The following is a 19,447-nucleotide window of genomic DNA, read 5'->3' on the forward strand; positions in this document are numbered from 1 at the left end:
AGTGTGCAGACCACCTGTGGTCCCAGGACCTCGTGCGCCCCCACACCCTCCTGTCAGCCCAGAAAGGGTCCTACCATGACCTTGGGACAGCTTCGACATGCAAGGCACAGAGAGGGCAGGGGTCCTGTCCGAGGCACAGGTGGCTGGAGGAGGGTCCCACATGCTGGAGCCCTGGGCTATGCCGCCTCCCAAATGCGCCACCTTGGGCAGGCAGAGGCGGGGGAGGCTCAGGAGACCTGGGGCTCCAGGAGGAGGTGGCACTGCGACGGGGACTGGAGCCCAGACCCGGGGATGGGGGGAGCCCACGCTGCAGGGTTCTGGGCACAAGGGCCTCCTGAAGAAGGGGCGGTCCAGGGAGCATCTGCTCCATGAGTGGAGGGCCTGCCCTGGGCTCAGCTCTGAGGGCTCGGGGTGGGCTGAGGCCTGCATGGGTGCCCTCTGAGGGCTCCTGGTGGTGAGATGCAGGACGGGGGCCACATGGTCCGTGGTCCATGGAAACATTCTGAGGGGCCCATTCCTGGAATGAAGAGGACAGGTGGATGTGAGGCAGGGTGCAGGGGGCCCTGGATGTGGCTCAGCCACATTTTGGGGAGCACCTGAGCCCGCAAACCCACAGGCCAGCAGGAAGGAGGACACCCAGGCTGCCACAGCCGGGCGGGGCAGAGGGAGCCGACTTCTGTCTTCAGGATCTGGTCCGTTCAAGCCCATGAAAACAATTCCTTGTAGCAGGAGCAAGCCGCCACCAGCCCTGCCCCCTCGCAGCCCCCTGACCATCACTGAAGGGGCTGGGATCAGAGGGCACAGGGCATCCGGCCCCAGAACCTTCTTGCTCAGCTGTGGGTACTGTGATGCAGCTCAGGCCTCATGCAAGCCTGTTTGCAGGTTCAAGTCGGCCCCCAAGCCGCTGTTGTGGCACTCTGCAGGTCCTCCCATGAAACAACAGTGCCTGTCCAACGTCTGTAGCCAGACCAGGCTTATGGCCCCAGAGCAGAGCCCACATCCGCCCAGCTCCCACCAAATGCCTGGTGGGAAACTGGAGGATGCAGTGGGCCGGCCACAGTCTGTCTGGGGAAACACAGAGAGGACCAGGCCCCCTTCCCATGGTGGGGAGCTCCTCACACACAGCAAAGTGGGGGCTCGGCCTCTCCACCCCACCCCCGACCTCTCCCCGACCCCATCTGCATCTAACGTGCAGCCTCTGCCCTCAGGAGGGGCCATGCCCCCATGTCAGCCAGGGACAACCACTCGGAAGTGACCGAGTTCATCCTGGTGGGCTTCCCAGGCTCGAGGGGCCTCCACATGTGCCTGCTGGTGCTGTTCCTGCTGGTCTATACGCTGACCATCACAGAGAACGTGGTTATTGTCGCCGTGATCCGCGCCAGCCCCCCGCTGCACAAGCCCATGTACGTCTTCCTCAGCAACCTGTCCTTCCTGGAGGTGTGGTACATCTCTGTCACCGTGCCCAAGATGCTGCTCAGCCTGGCGGGGCCCAAGTTCCGCCACATCTCCTTCTCAGGCTGCATGGCGCAGCTGTACTTCTTCCTGGCGCTGGCCTGCACTGAGTGCGCGCTCCTGGGCGTCATGGCCTTCGACCGCTACGTGGCCATCTGCAGCCCCCTGTGCTACCCAATCGTCATGAGTCCTGGCCTCTGCAGCCTCCTGGCGGCCGGCTCCTGGCTCTCAGGCTTCACCATCTCCCTGGGGAAGGTCTTCTTCATCTCACGCCTGGGCTACTGCGGCCCCAACATCATGAACCACTTCTTCTGTGACGTGTCCCCCCTGCTGAACCTGGCGTGCTCTGACATGTCTGTGGCCGAGCTTGTGGACTTTCTCCTGGCGCTGCTCATCCTCCTGGGGCCGCTGCTGCTCACCGTCTTCTCTTACAGCGCCATCCTTGGCACCGTGCTGCGCATCCAGTCCGTCCCCGGCCGGCACAAGGCCTTCTCCACCTGCGCCTCCCACCTGGCCGTGGTGGTCATCTTCTACTCCGCCTCCCTCTTCATCTACGCCCGGCCGCGTGCCATCTACTCCTTTGACCTCAACAAGCTGGTGTCCGTGGTCTACACGGTGCTCACGCCCCTGCTCAACCCCATCATCTACTGCCTGCGGAACCGGGAGGTCAAGGAGGCGCTGCGCAGGGCAGGGCAGCGGGCGGCCCAGGCCCTGAGCGCCTCCTCCTAGGGGTCTCCCAGGACCCTGCGCTCGCTCAGGCGCTCCAGACCCCTGCAGCTCTCTCATTTGTCCCCTCACCAGCTGTACCAGGCGGCCAGGGGCCGGCGTGAGCGACCGAAGATGCAGTCAGCACATACCCCCGTCCCTGCCCCTCCTCCAAGCAGGGCCTGCTCAGGACTCAGGCCTGTTGGTGATCACACAGGGTGGCCGCCCCGACCTGGCCCACCCCTCGCAGGCTGGGCCATCCACCCCTCTCGGAGCCCCCTCAGCCTGACCCTGCAGCTCCACAGGGGAATTATCCTGGGCACTTTCCAATTGCTGCCCCGATTGAGCAGATCAGAGACCGACACCCCTGTTCCAGGCGCGACATCCTCTGGCCCCACACAGGTGTAGGAGGCAGTGTGGCCGGGGTGCAGTCCTGGCCCCCACCTCCCTGCTGACTTCCTGTGAGGCCCCAGCCCTGGGCAGCCTCTGCTGGGTGCTCCCTCCTCCGGCCAGGCCCTCAGGGGCCAGGTTAGCTGCAGTGTCATAACTCCATGCAAGGTCGTGGGGGAGAGTCTGGGGCCACACAGCTTGGTTCCCAACGAGGGAAGGTAAAGGGTTGGCATGCTGACAAAGCAGCAGAGGAAATGAGACTCCGGAGAGAATGTTCCCAAACAGAGAGCAGAGCTGCCTGCCCACGACCAGCGGCCCCTGGGCCAGCTTCTCCTCTTTTAGAAGCAGGTGGTGCGAACAAGACCAGGCCAGAGGGCCTGTGGGACCCGAGCTCACAGATGACCCGCAGGCTGGGGGTCCTCCCACCAAGGATGCACGGCAGCACCCTGGCCTTCAGGCCCCTTCCTGTCCCCTTCCTGACCGTCCACCTGGCAGTGGCCTTGCCGCTCTGAGGACCTGGCACAAGGAGCCCTGTCCCAGCTGACCTGCTTCGGCCTCACTATGGAGCAGGCGTCTGCAGAAGGCCGACCGCCCACCCCAGCCAAGACCCCTCGACCCAAGCACATTGTCACTGATGGGAGATGGTGATGGGGTGTCCACACCCACCACTCGGGAGTGCAGTGCCTCGGTCTCCCCTGGAGGAATCCCTCGCCTGCTCTCCTGAGAGGCTGTGAGGGCCCCAGACCCCCATGATCAGTGCCATCAGCTTCGGAAAGAGCTCCATCCACTGCCTGATGCTCGAGGGCTCTGAGCCATGTGTCACTGTGATGACAGCGTCAGTTTTCTGCGTGACTTCCAGAGTCACCAGGGCCCAGCCGAGCCTGTGCTGCAGCTGCGGCCTGCATGCCAGCCAGAAATCGCGTGGCGTCTGCAGGACTTCAGCTAATTGCCAGTCGAGCTGGCAGGGTTGGGGAAATATGGAATATTCACCCTGTGCAATGGACAATCGGGATTTGAGCTTCACTCACAGGGCCACCACAGAAACACACTAGAGACTGAGGTCACAGCCACCCACTCAGCATTCATGTGACAGGCCCCATGCTGATCAGTGACCCAAAGCGTGTGGGACCAGGCCCCCCCGGAAGAGGGCATTATAGAGGACGAGGACAAGAACTCGGGTGGTGTGGGCGTAGGAGCCAGGGGAGTGAGTGAGGGCAGCAGCGTCCAGGCCAGAGAGGCCTGCTCCGCTGCCCCGGGAGGTGGTGCTGGGCAGCCCCAGCGTCTCTCCGCCATCCATGAGGAAGGATGAGCAGGAGCAGAGCCCAGCACTGCAGGGGAGGGGCTGGATCCTGGCCTCGCCCCTCCAGCCAGGACTGTAGGCAGAGCTAACCAAGGGGCCTCCTGCTGGACGGACCTGGCACCAGCTGACCCATCACTGGGTCAGCACGAGGCTTGGAGAGTCCTGGCGCAGGCCACCGCCCAGCCACTATGGCAGGCTCTACAGTGGAACAAACGTTCTGTGGACAGCGCCTTTAATCAGAAATTACGGACACGGCCCTTTTTCAGAATGGACGTACTTCCAGATTGTCCTTCTGTAAATTGACCATTTAAAGAAGCAGAGTGAAAATACTGGCTCACAGATCTGTCATTTAATTAACAAAACTCATGTTGAGGGCCAGCCCCTCGCCAAGGGCCCACAGCTGGCTCAGACACCTGGAAGCAACAGGTGCCACTCCGGTCAGTCCTGCCACACAGGGAGGCCTCCTCGGCGGGGCGGGCCACAGGGTCTGTCCGGGGGACAGGGATGCTTTTGTGGGATGGGGATGCATTTGAGAATTAGTCCCAGCGGGAGTGGAGAGCCCTGCAGGAGAACAGTAATGACGGGAGGCAGAGAGGGGAAAGCGAATCCGGAAACCAGAAGGAGCTGAGGTGCAGGGCCAGCCGGGCCCCGGGATGACGAGTGGGGCTGACAAGGTGCTATGTGAACGTCCTTCTATGGAGATGGAAGCCACTGAAGAGCTCCAAGCAGGGCAGTGATGTGCTCAGATTTTCATCTTAGAAAGACCACTCTGCCACTGTGGAGAGAGGGGCCCAGAGGGCGGGAGGGGGTCAGGGGACGAGGTAAGAGCCCATCACAAGCCTGAGGGACAAGACGAGGCTGGTGGGTGACGGGCAGACAGGGAGCAGGTGAACGCAGCCCAGTCAGGCGTCTGGCTGGATGCTGGGAAGAAGCAAAATCTGGGGACCAGGGACAAGCCCCGATATTGGCTTGGGTTAGAGGGCAGCTGCCCCAAACTGAGGACGGAAAGAAGAAACAGTCCCTGGAGCAGAGATGGGCCAATGGCAGGCAGGGGCCTGATGCTGGGCCTCCCGCCCGGGCGAGGCTGTGGACCTCAGCGCGTTGGGGAGCTAGTGAGAGGCTTTGAGCGTGGCAGGCGTAAACTCACATCTGAGCTTTTAAGATTGTTCTGACTTCAGAGAGGACGCTGCATGTAGGAGCACAAGATGAAAGCAGGAATCCGGGAACGAGGGAGCCGGGGAGGCCCAGGCGAGAGGCTGGTGCAGGTCTGGGTTAAACAGACACTCAGGAGCTGGAACCCAAGATCTTGGATGTGCTGAGGCACATCCCAGATACTCCGGGACCCCAGCACCTCCCAGAGGCCCTGGTGTGGGGCCCAGGACCATGAGGATGGGGCTCCCGGCGCCCTACGGCAGGTCTAAGGAAGACGCCGAGTTCAGCTCGGGACGTCCAATAGGGAGCTCGATGCCTGGGTCTGGAGCTGAGAGGAAAGTGGGCAGTGGATGAACCTTTCGGGGTCACCAGCAAACAGCGAGTAGTCACAGTCAGGAGCATGCCAGACCCGCCAGGATGGGTGGAGCGAGAAGAGAGGAGGCCAGAGGCCCCCAGAGAAGGAACGCCGGGGACGAGAGGGGGCGACTCGGAGCCCGCACCGGGAGAGGCTGCGAGAGGCGTGCGCCGAGCGGGAAGAAGGCCGACAGCGTCCGCCGGGTTTGTCGGCAGGTCAGACACCAGCTAACGGATAGCGGCGTCCAGGGCACAGCTGGAGGGGGAAGCGGAGGGCGGGGCTGCGGGAATGCCGTCTCGGAGGCGGCCCCTTGGCCTCCTGGAGGAGGAGCTGAGACTGGAGGGCAGCATGGACCCCGCTCGGGGGCGGAGCGAGGTCCAGGCCCGGCGGATCAGCCTCAGCCGGGAAGGAAGACACCCGGGTGGTGGCCCAGGCCCCAACCGCTCTTGAGGCCTCGACGTCCTCTCGGCTTCCAGCCTGAGCACCCTGGCGGGGGTCTCCCCACCGAACTCTCCCGAGGGAGGGAGCACCGCCCGGCCGCATCTATGCGGCCCCTCCTCTCCAGGCCATGCCCGGGGTTCATGGGACTCTGTCCAGGACGATTCTCATCCAGTCCCCACTCCCAGCCCAGCACCTCCCTGAGACACCAGCAGGACCCTCCTCTGGTCTCCAGACCCACAGCTGCCCCTCCACAGCCCACCACGGGTGTCACAAGCCCTCACTCCATACGGCACACCCAGCTGCTGGCCCCCCTCTCCCACCCAACAGTGAGCACTTCCTCCTCCAGGCAGGACAGAGAGCCGTGCCTCCGCCCCATGGCTATGCTCCTGGCATCCTCCGTGGCTCAGGCCACATCTCCAGCCCTGCAGGGCTGCCCACCTACCCCTCTGAGCCATGCCTGTGGGACACCCTGGTTCCCCGCTCCTCCCCCAACTCAGCTGATCCTGCCATCAAATGCTTGCTGTTCATAAGATAAATTGTCAAATCCTTATCAGGACCTTGGGACCCAGCCCTCACCAGTCTCGCTGCCTGGGTCCCCCATGCTGCGTCCCATCCCTGGCCAATCGCCAGCGCATCCCTGTCTGCTCCTGTCAGCCGAGGACGCTGAGGAGGGAGTCCTCCTCTGCCCGGACCCCTCCCACCAGCCTGTCTCCAAGCAGGGTGGCACAGAGAGGCTAAGCCGCCCCAGCTCCCAGGGCTGTCCAGACTGTCTGTCCGTCTGTTTATTCATTTGTTCCAGGTCCCACCACCCCCTGGGACTGGAGGGCCGGCGAGTGCCCCACTCAGCTCTTGCTGGCTGAGCTGCACGGCGCACTCTCCGCCTCTCTGAGGCTCCACGTGTCTATTTCCCGGCCTTGGAAGACGTGTACTTCCAGCGGCTGCGCCCTTCTTTCCACACTGGGAAGGTGGGGACTACTGCGGCGGGAAGGAAGAGGCGCCCACCCGGCTTGTCTGGGCGGCGGCAGGAAGCCAGAGCGCCCTAGGCCTGCAGCGCCCAGCCAGACCTGCCGCATGCCCCAGAGCCCCATGAGGCAGGACGCCCATTAGCGGGTGAGGACACGAGCTCCGTGCACTGAGGCTCACCCTGCGACCCCTGCCACCCTCGGACCTGTTGACTGCCCCAGGTCCCAGCGGAGGTCTCCTCTGTCTTCCTCCTCCCCCTCCCCCCAAAGAGGACGCGGTTTCTACTAAATGCAGTGAACTGAGCACAACCTGCTCGCTCCTTAAATCCCGCGCATGTAATGAGAACGACAGAGGGGGCAACAGCAACATGATTTCAGAAACTGGATACAAGAGTGGGGTGAGCAGAGGGCTGGAGCACAAGCCCATGGTCGGCGAAGCCCAGCAGCAAGAAGTTACCTGCTCGAGGCTCAAATTTGGCAGTGGCACCAGGTACCTCTGAAAGAGAGATGCCAGTGAGGCTGAAAGTGGAGATTTGTGGAGGCGGCAAAGCCCAGCCGACCCCGCTGGAACTCTGGAGACGGAGATGTGAACCGGGGGGAAGCCGGGAGGATCCGGGACTAGGGCACACCCAGACACCTGAGGGCAGAGGGACAGACACTGGGCAACGTGGAAAGGCCCCTGTACTGAATGTGAGGCCCCAGGCCCCCACATGACTCCCAGACGGGAGCTTGGACAATACTTCTCTGAGGAACCTGGGCATCCCACACTCAAAGACTAAGGACACTGGCAGCGGGGGGTCCTCCCACTGAGCAACTGTGCCAGCCATGGTCAGCATTTTGGGTCTCTCCAGTGCGAGTCACCAGACCTCTGATGAGAACCTCCATCAAGGATGATGGGCTGAAAGTGAGAGAGAGGGGATGCGGAGCGAGCAGAGCCGGAAGGGAGGAGACACGCCATGAACATCCCCCACGGACATACGGAATGTGGACTGCATCCTTGAAACGATAGAACACTAAAGAAAAGAAAGAGAGAAAGAAGGAGAACATTCAGAGAGACAGAGAGAGAAAACTCTTGCAAATAGGAACAATGAAGGCAGAAATAAAAACAAGGTAAGGACTGGAAATGAGTTGAAGGAGTCACTCAGAAAGTCAAACCAAAAAGTGATGTGGAAAATGGACACCCAATATGCTTCAAGATCAGAGGACTAGCCCGGGAGACCCACCACCTAACCAAGAGTTCTACAGAGTTCAGAGGGAACAGTGAGCAGGCTCCTGCCCATCTCGGAGAAGCGAGTGATCCAGGTTAACCCTTTCCCGGAGGTCAGCAGACACGGGAGTGAGGTGTGTTTGCATCTTCTCTAAACAGCAAAGGGACAAGAGTGAGGGAGGAGGTGCCAGGCTGAGGGTCAGGAGATGATTGTGCCCAGAGAGATGAACCCAGGCTCGGCTGGGGGCCAGCTGAGCCTCGCAGAGAAAAGGGCCCCGTTAGCCTCAAACCCCACTGACAGGGGGACCCCGGAAACCCACACCCTGCCTGGGGGGCTGCACCCCAGGAATGAGGGTGAACTGGACAACCTCGAGTCATCAGTTGGAACATAAAAGGCAGACTTTGAACTTGGAGTCACGTGAGTCTAGACAACTATCACCACCCTGTGTCTGGAAGAAGTAAAAACACACAAAAAATCCCTTCTGGAGGAAGATAGCATCAGAGCCCACTCCAGTCCTTCCTGCAGATGCACACGGTCACAGACAAGGCGCGGGAAGAAATAAAGGTGAGGAGCGAGCGCAGGCAGTTGACTTACCAGAAGCAAACTTGAACACGACTGTCCTTCCAAGACCCGGGGGACAGACAGCGGAAAGTAGGGGACAGAGCCTTGACCCACAGGCCAGCTTGAGCCAGCTGGCGTCTAGAGGACACTCCACCCCATGCAGAAGAACACACCTCCTCCTCAGGTGCACGTGGAACGTTTGCCAAGATAAACACGTATGCTAGGCCATAAAACATGCCTCAGACTCAAAAGAAGTAAAAGCAATGCAGAGCGTGTTTTCTGGCCAGAACAGAATTAAGATGGAAATCAATAAAAGTTAGACCTCTGGAAAACTTCCAAATATTTGGAAACAATACACTTCTAAATAACCTATTAGTTAAAGAAGAAATCAAAATAGAAATAAGAAAATGTTTTTAAATGAATATGAAAACACAGCATATCAAAATTGGTGGGATTCTGCCAACACAGCCTCAGAGGCGAGTTCACAGCACCACAGACCTGCGTCAGAGGAAGAAGGCCCATAAATCAACAGCATCAGCTTCCGTATTGAGAAACTAGAAATATAACAACAAATTAAGCACAAAATAAGAATAAAGGAAATAATAAAGATTGGAGCAACAAAATCAAAATAAACAGGTGGGACAACATCAAACTAAAAAGCTTCTGCACACCAGAGGAGACCATCCACAGGGTGAAAGGGCAGCCTATGGACTGGGAGGAAATATTTGTAAACCATATATGTGATAAGGGGTTAATATCCAAAATACATAAAGAACTCATAGAACTCAATAGCAAAAAACAAAATAACCCAATTAAAAAATGGGCAGAGGACTTGAATAGACATTTCTCCAAAGAAAACATACAGATGGCCAACAGGAAGAGTTTGGGTATTATTTTTGCCTTACATGTTTTGTGGAATTCACCAGTGAAGCCATCTCCTGAAGTCGTGTGGGGACAGAGTTTTTATATTTAAATTTAATAGATACTGGGCATTTGTGTTCCCTGTTTCTTCTTGAGTAAGCTCTGACAGTTTGTGTCTTTCAAGCAACTTGTCTATTTAATCTAAGCTGTCAAATTTATTGGCATAAAGCTGTTCACGACATTTTCTTGTTATCCTTTTAAGATCTGTAAAATCTGTAGAAATCTTACCCCCCTCATTCTTGATATTGGTGGTTTGTGTCTTATCCTATCTTCCTGATCAGTCTAACTAGAGATAGATCAACTTTATTGATACTCTCAGAAAACCAGCTTTTGGTTTCATTGATTTTCTCTGCTGTTTTTCCTGTGTTCCATTTCATTGATTTCTGCTCTGATCTTTCCCCCCAGGTTTACGGAGACATAATTGGCATACATCACTGTATAGGTTTAAGCATACAGCATGATGGTTTGATTTACACACATTGTGGAATGATTGCCACTGTAGGTTCAGCTAACATCCATCTTCTCATATAGACACAATAAAAAGAAATTGTATTTCTATATACTGGCAACAAACAATAGGAAATGGAAACATTTTTAAAATACCATTTTCAGTAGTATCAAAAAATATAAAATAGCTAAGTGCAAATCTTACAAAACCATACAAGAACCATACACTGAAAACTACAAAATGTTGCTGAGAAAATTTTAAAAGACTAAACAGGTAGCGATAGAAACCATGTTAACTGGTTGAAAAACTCCATGTTGTTGAGATGCCAAATTCCCCAAATTGATGTATGGGCTCAATGCAACCTCCATCCCAGTCTAAGCAGGCTTCTCTTAGAAACTGCCAAGACAGTTCCAAAGCTTATATGGACGGCAAAGGACCTGGGGCATTCAAAACAACTTTGAAAAAGAGCAACAAAGTTGGAAAACTAAGACCATCAGATTTCAAATCATCTTGTAAAATTATAGTAATCAAGACATGTGGTATTGGCATCAAGATGGACAAATAAATCAGTGAGATAGATCCACACGTATAAGCACAACTGATTTCTGACAAAAGTACAAAGGCAATTTAGTGGAGAAAGAAATCTTTCCAACAAATAGTGCTGGAAAAACTGGATATCCAGATTCCCAAAAATGGGCTTTGATCCATACCTCACGTTATATAAACGTAAACTCAAAAGAAATCATAGACCTAAATATAAAATATACAACTTCTGGAAGAAAACATATGAGAAAATCTTTTTTACTTTGAGTTAGGCAAAAATTTCTTAGATATGAAACTAAAACCAAAACCCATAAAAGAAAAATTCAACAATTAGACTTTATCAAAATTAAAATCTTCTGCTCTTCAAAAGACACAATTAAAATAATGAAAAGACAAGCCACAGACTGGGAGAAAATATTTTCGAGTCATGTGTCTAATAGAGCCCTCTTTAACTCAATAACTTATATCCAAAACTCAATGATAACACAAACAACTCAAACTTTTTTTAATGGGCAAATGATTTGAACAGACACTTTACTAAAGAACAGGTATAAATGACGAATAAACACATGAAAAGATGCTGAACACCATTAGCTAATGATGCAAATTAAAACCACGATGAGATACCACCACACACCTAACAGAATGGCTAATGTTAGAAAAACTGAGCATAGCGAGGTGAGCATGTGGAGGAGCTGGAACCCCCAACTGTTGGTGGGAATGCCAACCGCTTTGGAAAACAAGTTGGGAGTTTCCTAAAAAGTTAAATGTCCGCCCACCTTATAACCCAGCCATTTCACTCCCAGGTATTTCCCCGAAAGAAAGCAAAGTGCATGTCCTTGCAGAGATTTGTAAGTGTATGTTCATAGAAGCTTTATTTGGAATAGCCCCAAAATAGAAACAACTCAAATGTCCATCAAAAGGTGAACAGATAAATAAATTATGATGTATCCATGTACTGGACATTCCGCAATAAAGAGGAATGAACATTGATGCATGCAACAACCTAGATGAATCTCAAAATAGCTTTGTGGAATGAAGAAAGTCTGACATGAAAAAGTTCATAGTGTATGATTCCATTTATATAGAAATTTATACAGAATATTCTCGAAAATGTAAATTGATCGGTAGTGACAGAAAGCAGGTCAGTGTTGCCTGTGATGCATCAGGAAGGGGTAAGCAGGAAGAAAAGGAAAGAATTACAAAGGGTTGTGATTAAACTTTGGGAGGTGGATATGTTCATTATCCTGATGGTGGTGATAATTTCACAGATGGGTACGTCTGTCAAAACTTAGTGTGCACACGTTAAACGTGCAGTTTTATAGTGTGTGATTTACACCTCCATGTTCCATTTAAAAGTTCAAAATAAGCACAGGGAAACAAACAGATGGAAAGTGGAATAGAGGGAAGGATATAGAGAGGGTACAGAGTGAGAAGGTCAGCCTAAGTTAACGAGACACAGCAGAAAGGAACAGGACGGCATCGCCCACAGGCCAGCCTGTCCTGCCACGGCCACACTCCTCCCTTCCTGTGTCATCCACGTCTTGCGTCACGCCATAATGGCAGAATTGAGTAGTTGTGGCAGAGACATGCAAAGCCAGGAATGTTTACTCTCTGACTTTTCACAGAAAAGCTCTGTCCCTGGTATAGAGCAGTACTTGATGAGACCATGGTTGAGAATATTCCAGAAGTGAAAAAAATAACCCAGAAATCTATAGGTCCCAAGAAAGTCATTGGGTCCTGAGCAGAATGAACAGAAGCAACACCTAGACACATTATACTGAAAATACAGACACTAAGACAAAGAGGAGCTCCTGAGAGCAGCCAGGGAAAGGCAGACCACCCAAGGAGCCAGAAGCTGGTTTGCAGCAGCAGCCGTGGGAGCAGTGAGGTGATGCCTGCGGGGTGCTGAGGACACCTGCCTCCCCCACTAGAATCCTGTCCTTGGGGAAAGGAGCACACAGAGACTGTCGGTTTTCCTAAATAGTCAAAGTCACCAGCTAATGTGGAGATTGGCCACTACTGCAGATGTTCAGATTCAACTGGCACAGACCCTGAAGAAGGTCCCTAAGAAGTTCCCAAGTGTGGCTGGAGGGGACAGCCTCCTCCGTGCCCCTTGGCCTGGCCGCTGCTCTTATCACGTGCCGAGATCAGGAGCACCTGTGTGGCCGGAAGGTGCTAATTAAATAGTCTCAGAGAAGACCTGCCAGTGTCCATACATGAAAGCCTTTTAGACGGTTCCTTATTTCAACCTTACATCCCCCATCCTTCCCTTCATCGTCTATATTAGTTTTCTATTGCTGTGTAACCAGTTATCACAGACCTGGCAGTTCAAAACAACACACATATATTACCTCATAGTTTCTGTGGGTTGGAGTTCTTGGTCCTCTGCTCGGGGCTCACCAGGCTGCAGTCAGCTGTCAGTCAGGGCTGAGCTCTCATCTGAGGCTCAACTAGGGAAGGACCCACTTCCACACTCCCTCGGGTTCTTGGCGGAATTCATCTCCTTGCAGCTGTAAGACCCAGCTCCCCCTTTTCTTTCTAGCTGCTCTCAACTCCTAGAGCCAGCTGCAGCCCCCCGCCACGCGGTGCTCCCCACAGGCCCTCTCACAACACGGCAGCATGCTTCCTCAAGGCCAGGAGGGCCACGCTCAGATGAGTCGTACACAACCCAACGTCGTCATGGGAGTGACCTCCCTTCACCTTTGCATATTGCTGGTTCCCATCATGTTGCCCTCAAAATATTAACGAAAGTGGCCTGGAGATGAGCAAGGTTCACTCAGCCGTCTAGAGCTCCTCTGCCCAGACAACTGTTGGCCAAATTTGTACCTAAGCACTTCTGCTACTTAAACTTTCCCATACCTTTTCTGAAAAATCTGTATTCAAATTACAGAGGAGGGGAATGGAAAATGAATTTTTTTTTTAAAGATTTTATTTTTTTCTTTTTTCTCCCCAAAGCTCCCCAGTACCTAGTTGTATATTCTTCGTTGTGGGTCCTTCTAGCGGTGGCATGTGGGACGCTGCCTCAGCGTGGTTTGATGAGCAGTGCCATGTCCGCACCCAGGATTCAAACCAATGAAACACTGGGCCGCCTGCAGCGGAGCACGCGAACTTAACCACTCGGCCGTGGGGCCAGCCCCTGGAAAATGAATTTTAACAATGAAGTTGTATTACTGATAACAATGAAGTTGTATTACTAGGGAGAAATTTCATACCATGATAAATGCAGAGTGTGATGTTTTCCTTCAAAATATTGACTTCAAGGAACATTCGTTGCAATACTGGCAACTAAATCCAGATTTTATTTTTAACCATGGAGTAATTCCTGAGAAATATTTAGATTATATGCCACAAATTGACAGGGACTGTTTTATACTTTTGTATTTATGCCTCGTGTCATGTACCCTAGCACAGGGCTCTGCCTCATTCAACACGTTGATTGGTTGGACAATAAAGAACTTGCTTTGGAGGAGGGGAAAGAAAGGTTCCATCCACTTTCAATACTTACACAGCATGGGAACGCCGGGCCACCCCAGGTGCTGTCACCCCACCGTACTTCCCTTCTTAAAACTTCAAGTGCACAATACAGTAGGGTTAGCTATAAGCACGGTGTTGCACAGCACTGTGAACTCTGGAACTTACTCATCTTGGGTAACTGGAACTTTGTACCCATTGAACCACAATTCCCCATTTCCCCCAGGTCCTGGCAACTACCATTCTACTCTGTTTCTATGAGTTTGACTCTTTTAAATGCCTCATATAAGTGGAATCAGCAGTATTTGTCCTTCTGTGTCTGGCTTATGTCACTTAGCATAACGGCTTCTGGGTTTGTCCATGTTGTCGCATACGGCAGGATTTCCTTATTTTTTAAGGCTGGCTAATATTCCATTGGATATATACACCGCATCTCCTTTAACTATCCATCTGTTGATAGACACGTAGGTTGTTTCTGTGTCTCTGTTATTGCAGTCAACATGCAATGAAGATGAGAGTGAAGCTACCATTTCAAGATTCTGATTTCATTGCCTTCGGATATATATCCAGAAGTGGAATAGTTGGATCATACGGTACTTCTAATTTTAATTTTTCAAAGAGTCTCCATCCTGTTTTCCATAGTGGCTGCACCAACTCACATTCCCACCAACAGTGCATAAGGGCCCCTTTCTCCACAGCTTCGCCGACAGTTATTTTGCTTTTTTAATAACAGCCATTCTGACAGGTGTGAGGTGGTATCTCATTGAGATTTTAATTTGCATTTCCCTGATGATTAGTGATGTTGAGCATCTTTTCATGTGCCTGTTGGCCATTTGTGTGTCTTCTTTGGAGAAATGTCCATTCAAGTCCTTCGCCCATTTTTTAATCAGGTTATTTGATTTTTCGTTATTGAGCTGCATGAGTGCCTCATATATTTTGGATATTGAACTCTTACCAGATACATAGTTTGCAGACATTGTGTCTCATTGTGCCTTTTCATTCTGTTGATTGTTTCCTTTCCCGTGCAGAAGGTTTTCAATTTCATGTCATTCCAGTCATCTACTTTTGTCGCTTGTGCTTTTGGTGTCACTTCCAAGAAATCATTGCTTAGACCAATGTCAAGAAGCTTTTCCCCTATGTTTTCTTCTAGAAGTTGTATAGTTTCAAGTCTTATATTTAAATCTTTAATCTATTTTGAATTCATTTATGTATATGGTGTAAGATAGGGTCTAATTTCACTTTTTTTTGCATGTGGATATCCAGTTTTCCCAAACCATTTGTTGAAGAGACTATCCTTTCCCCATTGTGTATTCTTGGCACCCTTGTTAAAGATCAGTTCAGTTGACCGCATATGCATGAGTGTATTTCTGGGCTCTCTACTCTATTTGATTGGTCTATATGTCTGGGTTTTTTGTCAGTACCTTTCTGTTTTAATTACTGTAGCTTTGTAATATATTTTGAAATCAGGAAGCACGATGCCTCCAGGTTTATTCTTCTTTCTCAATATTGTTTTGGCTGCTCAGAATCTTCTGTGGTTCCATATGAATTTTAGGATTACCCTGATACCAAAGCCAGACAAGGACTACAAGAAAAGAAAACACAAAAACCAATTAATGTGATATAACACATTAAAAAACGAAGGATAAAAATCCTCATAACAACCACCTGCTGTCATCTTACAAAATGCTGGATCATAAACAGTCTCAGCTCTGGAGGGAAGCAAGGCCATCCCAGACGACAGCCACCCGCAAACCTGCAAGAGAGACAGCCAACCCACAGCCGCTCACAGATGCCTCAGCAAACACAGCCACCCCGGAAAACTGCAGCAACCTGCAGACTCACACGGAGTAATAGAGGGCTTTTATTTGATGCAATTGCAATGGTAATGTTAAGCCACTGAGGTCTTTACTAACGTACTATGTGCATATGATAAAATTCACTCATGTAAAGTGTGCAGCTTGATGCGTCCCGGTAACTGCACAAAATAATGTGACCACCACTACCATCAAGATAGAGCACAGTGTCCTCAGCCTGAAAAGTTCCCTTGTGGCTCTAGACTTGCCTTTCCTAGACTGTCACACAGTGGGTCGCACAACACCTAGTCTTGTGGGTTTCACCCCTCTCGCTGAGCATGATGTTTTGAGTTCCATCGTGTTGTGTGTATCACCATCTCGTTTCTTCTTACTGCTGGGTGGTACTCCATAATGTAAAGATCCCGCCACTGTTCATCCAGTTGATGGACCTTGGGTTATGTCCAATTTGAGTTATTATGGACAATGTTGCCATAAAAATACCCAAAAGTGTCTCTGTGTGGACATATGGTTCCATTTTGGGGGGTAAACACCTAGGAGTGGAAGTGTTGGGTCTCATGGTAGGTATATGTTTAACTTGACAAGATGCTGCTGTGCTGTTTTCCAAAGTCAGTCATTGAGGTTTGAAGGGGTTTGTTATGCAGCTCACTGTAGGACTGGCTGACCTACGTGTCACGTCAGCAGTGCATAAGCTGACATCAGAGCAACGGGGGATAAGTGGGGGTTTCTCCACTGCCCGTGAGAGGTTGTTGGCACCTGCCATGACCCAGCTGGCTGGCACACCTGTGACCATGTTCCCATCCACATTGGCAGACCTCCAGCCCAGGACCAGGCTCACCATGTGCTCATTCAGCAAATGAGGGCCCAGCACCCAGCAACATACAAACCTCCCCTTCACATTGGCAGGAATGAATTCGTGGTGATAGTGATTGCAATGACTAAAGTAATAATCAGAGAGGAAAGGATGCTTTATGCCAAAAGGAGCTTTTCCCTAAAGAATTATGTCAAGAGCAGCCCGGTGGTCTTTAGAATAGAAATCACTGTGGACAGCATCCCCAGCAGCAGCAGAAACAGCTAAGCAGGCGGGGCCGCCCGTAACCTTCCCACAGAAAGCACTCTGGCTCACCCCTCATGGTGCCCCCAGCCCATCGTGGTGGCCCCTCTCCCCAGCAGGAGCCACATGTCCTCCCGGCTGCCCCACAGCAGCCAGGCTGAGCTGTTCATTGCAATGAGAGGAGGCGGGATGGACAGAGCTCAGATCCTGGGACGGCGATGGGCTCCCCATGTGACCATGAGTCTCTTCTGCAGGGTGGGGTTCTATCCCTGCGCCGTCCTGCCAAGAGGACAAGGAGATACCGCACCAAGTCCTCCCGGTGCTACAGAGCAGGCGTGGTGGTCACACCCATTGTGCGTGGGGCCTGAGCACTGGTTCACGGAGCAGCTGGGAGGAGGAGCAGGATCCCACCCCGACCCTTGGCCAAGGCTGTGTTGCCTCAAGTGGACCTGCTGAGAAGTGACTCCCAGTGGCTGGCACAGAGCGGGCACTCACAGTAAGACACGAGCGGCTCATGGCAACTCTGTGACCCCACAAACACATCTCAGATTTCAGAGGAAGTTGTTAGCCGACCACGTGCATTTCAAGTGGAGAGGTCTTGGGGGACGTGTTGGGAACAGAGATGATGGCCTGGTCCACCAGTTCCAAGGCGACATTCAGCCCGGGAACCGCTGAGCATCAGTGGGACCGTCTGATGGTAGTCCTTTTGGGCCAGTGAGAATAAACAGGTTCCCACAGAAGCCCTATCCTGCTTCCCTGAATCCAAGATCAAGGGGGATCTGATTCACATCCCAATGGAAAACAAGCAAGAAGAAATGCCCAACTTCATTAGTCATCAGGAAAATGCAAATTGAACTCGCAATGTGATGCACACCCTCCAGGGTGGCTAAAATAAAGACAGACAATACTGCATCTTGACAAGGATGGAGAGCCAACCTGCCCTCTCAAGTGCCTGGACAGCACAGCCAGGTTGGGAAGACTGTTTCCTGCTAAAGCTGAGCACACACACGTCCATCACCCAGCAATTCCACTTCTGGATACATGCCCAACAGAAAGGCATGCACAGTCGCCCCGAAAGACACGTACAAGAATGACCGGGACAGCATGATTTATAACAACCAAAGGATGGAAACAACACAGATGTCCATGGACAGTTGAATGGATGAACTTTGGTCTATTCACGCAATGGAGTACAACCATAGTGAGAATTAGTGAACTTCAACCACACACAGCACGGTGGGAGAATCTCACAAACATGATGTTGAATGAAAATTCCAGGCACGAAACAGCACATTCTGTGTGAGTCCACTTATATAAAGATAAAAAGCTGGCAAAACTAATCTGTGGCGTAAGGTTGTCAAGATGGTGGTCACCCTTGGGGGCCACGGGGAGAAGGGAGCAATGGGCTCTCGGGTTCTAGCCACGTCGAGTTCTTGCTCGGGTGCCGGTTTCTGGGTGAGCAACTCATGAAAATTCATCAAATTATACACTTAAGACTTGGGCACTTTTCTATTTGTATTTTATACTTCAGTAAAACGTTTGCACACTGGATGTAGTGTACAGCATGACGAGTATAGTTAATAATACTTATTGTATACTTGAAAACTGCTAAGAGTAGATCTTAAAAGTTCTCATTATAAGAAAAACAGTTTGTAGCTATGTGTGATGATGTTACCGAACCTGGAAAGAGTTCACTCACCCATTGTGCAGCAAGCCAATCTCTGACATCGGGTGTGGTGGAAGAAAGTAGGAATTTTATTTTTGCACAGCGCTGAGCAAGGAGAGAGGGCAGCTAACGCTGAAATCCCAAACTCCCCGAAAAGCTAAAAGGAAGGGTTTTTATTTGGGGTTTTAGGTAGGGGAGGGGGAGCATATGGCCTTGCTGGTCCGAGCTTTCCCCCCAGCCTGTCTTTGGCCTTGAGACACAGAGAGGAGGGAGCCTGTGACCTTGCTGGTCAGCAGCTTTCCCACCAGTCAGTATCTCTTTGTGAGGAGGAGATAATCCAGGTGCTTGTCATGGACGGTGTCTGTCTCCATGGAGGAGAGTGGATTCTGGAGCCGGGAAGCCAGGGAGTAAGCAGGGAAAGAGTGCTTTGGTTTTAACCCCATATATGCTGGGTTTAATGTGGGGAAACTGATATTAGGGTCGGTATCAATGATGGATGTTAACTAGACTTATTGTGATCATTTCAGAATATATACAAATATCAAATCACCATATCATACCTCTGAAACTAATAGAATGTTATATATCTCAGTATAAATAAATAAAAATGCAAAGGACCACCAAAGTTTTGTGTTGTCACATATTTGCTTATAACAAATAGCCTACTAGAAATTTTTTAAAATTTCTAAACACAAAAAAGCATCTAATCCCTTTGAAATATAGACAGTGAGAGAATGCAGAAATGGCTAAAAATCAATGCACCACAAAATGAGATGGTCCAGTGGCCCTCTACACGACTTGACTGTCCTGGTGACAGGCGGAGGAAATGCTGACGTCCCGGCAGGATTTTTGGCTCATTGGTGTCTCCATATCTTAGACGTGTGATGAAGACAGACTGCAGAGAGCTCGGGTGTAGCCCAAAGACCCTGCCGGAGCTTGGTGGAGTAGCCTGGCTCTGCAGGAAATTCCACAGAGACCAGGAAATCAGAGGGCTGCGGAGGCCG

At 51.6% G+C, this 19,447-nt stretch overlaps 1 protein-coding gene across 1 annotated transcript; it reads left to right on the top strand.

The window, feature by feature from the left end:
* Window positions 1-1,224: 1,224 nt before the first annotated feature.
* Window positions 1,225-4,158, top strand: LOC103556385 (olfactory receptor 226-like). The gene has a single exon (XM_008528483.2). It carries the CDS (start codon window positions 1,225-1,227, stop codon window positions 2,179-2,181), a length of 957 nt encoding a protein of 318 aa, XP_008526705.1. The 3' UTR covers window positions 2,182-4,158.
* Window positions 4,159-19,447: the final 15,289 nt, after the last annotated feature.

Source organism: Equus przewalskii, chromosome 1 (assembly GCF_037783145.1).
Source record: "Equus przewalskii isolate Varuska chromosome 1, EquPr2, whole genome shotgun sequence".
Classification (NCBI taxonomy): Eukaryota; Metazoa; Chordata; class Mammalia; order Perissodactyla; family Equidae; genus Equus; species Equus przewalskii.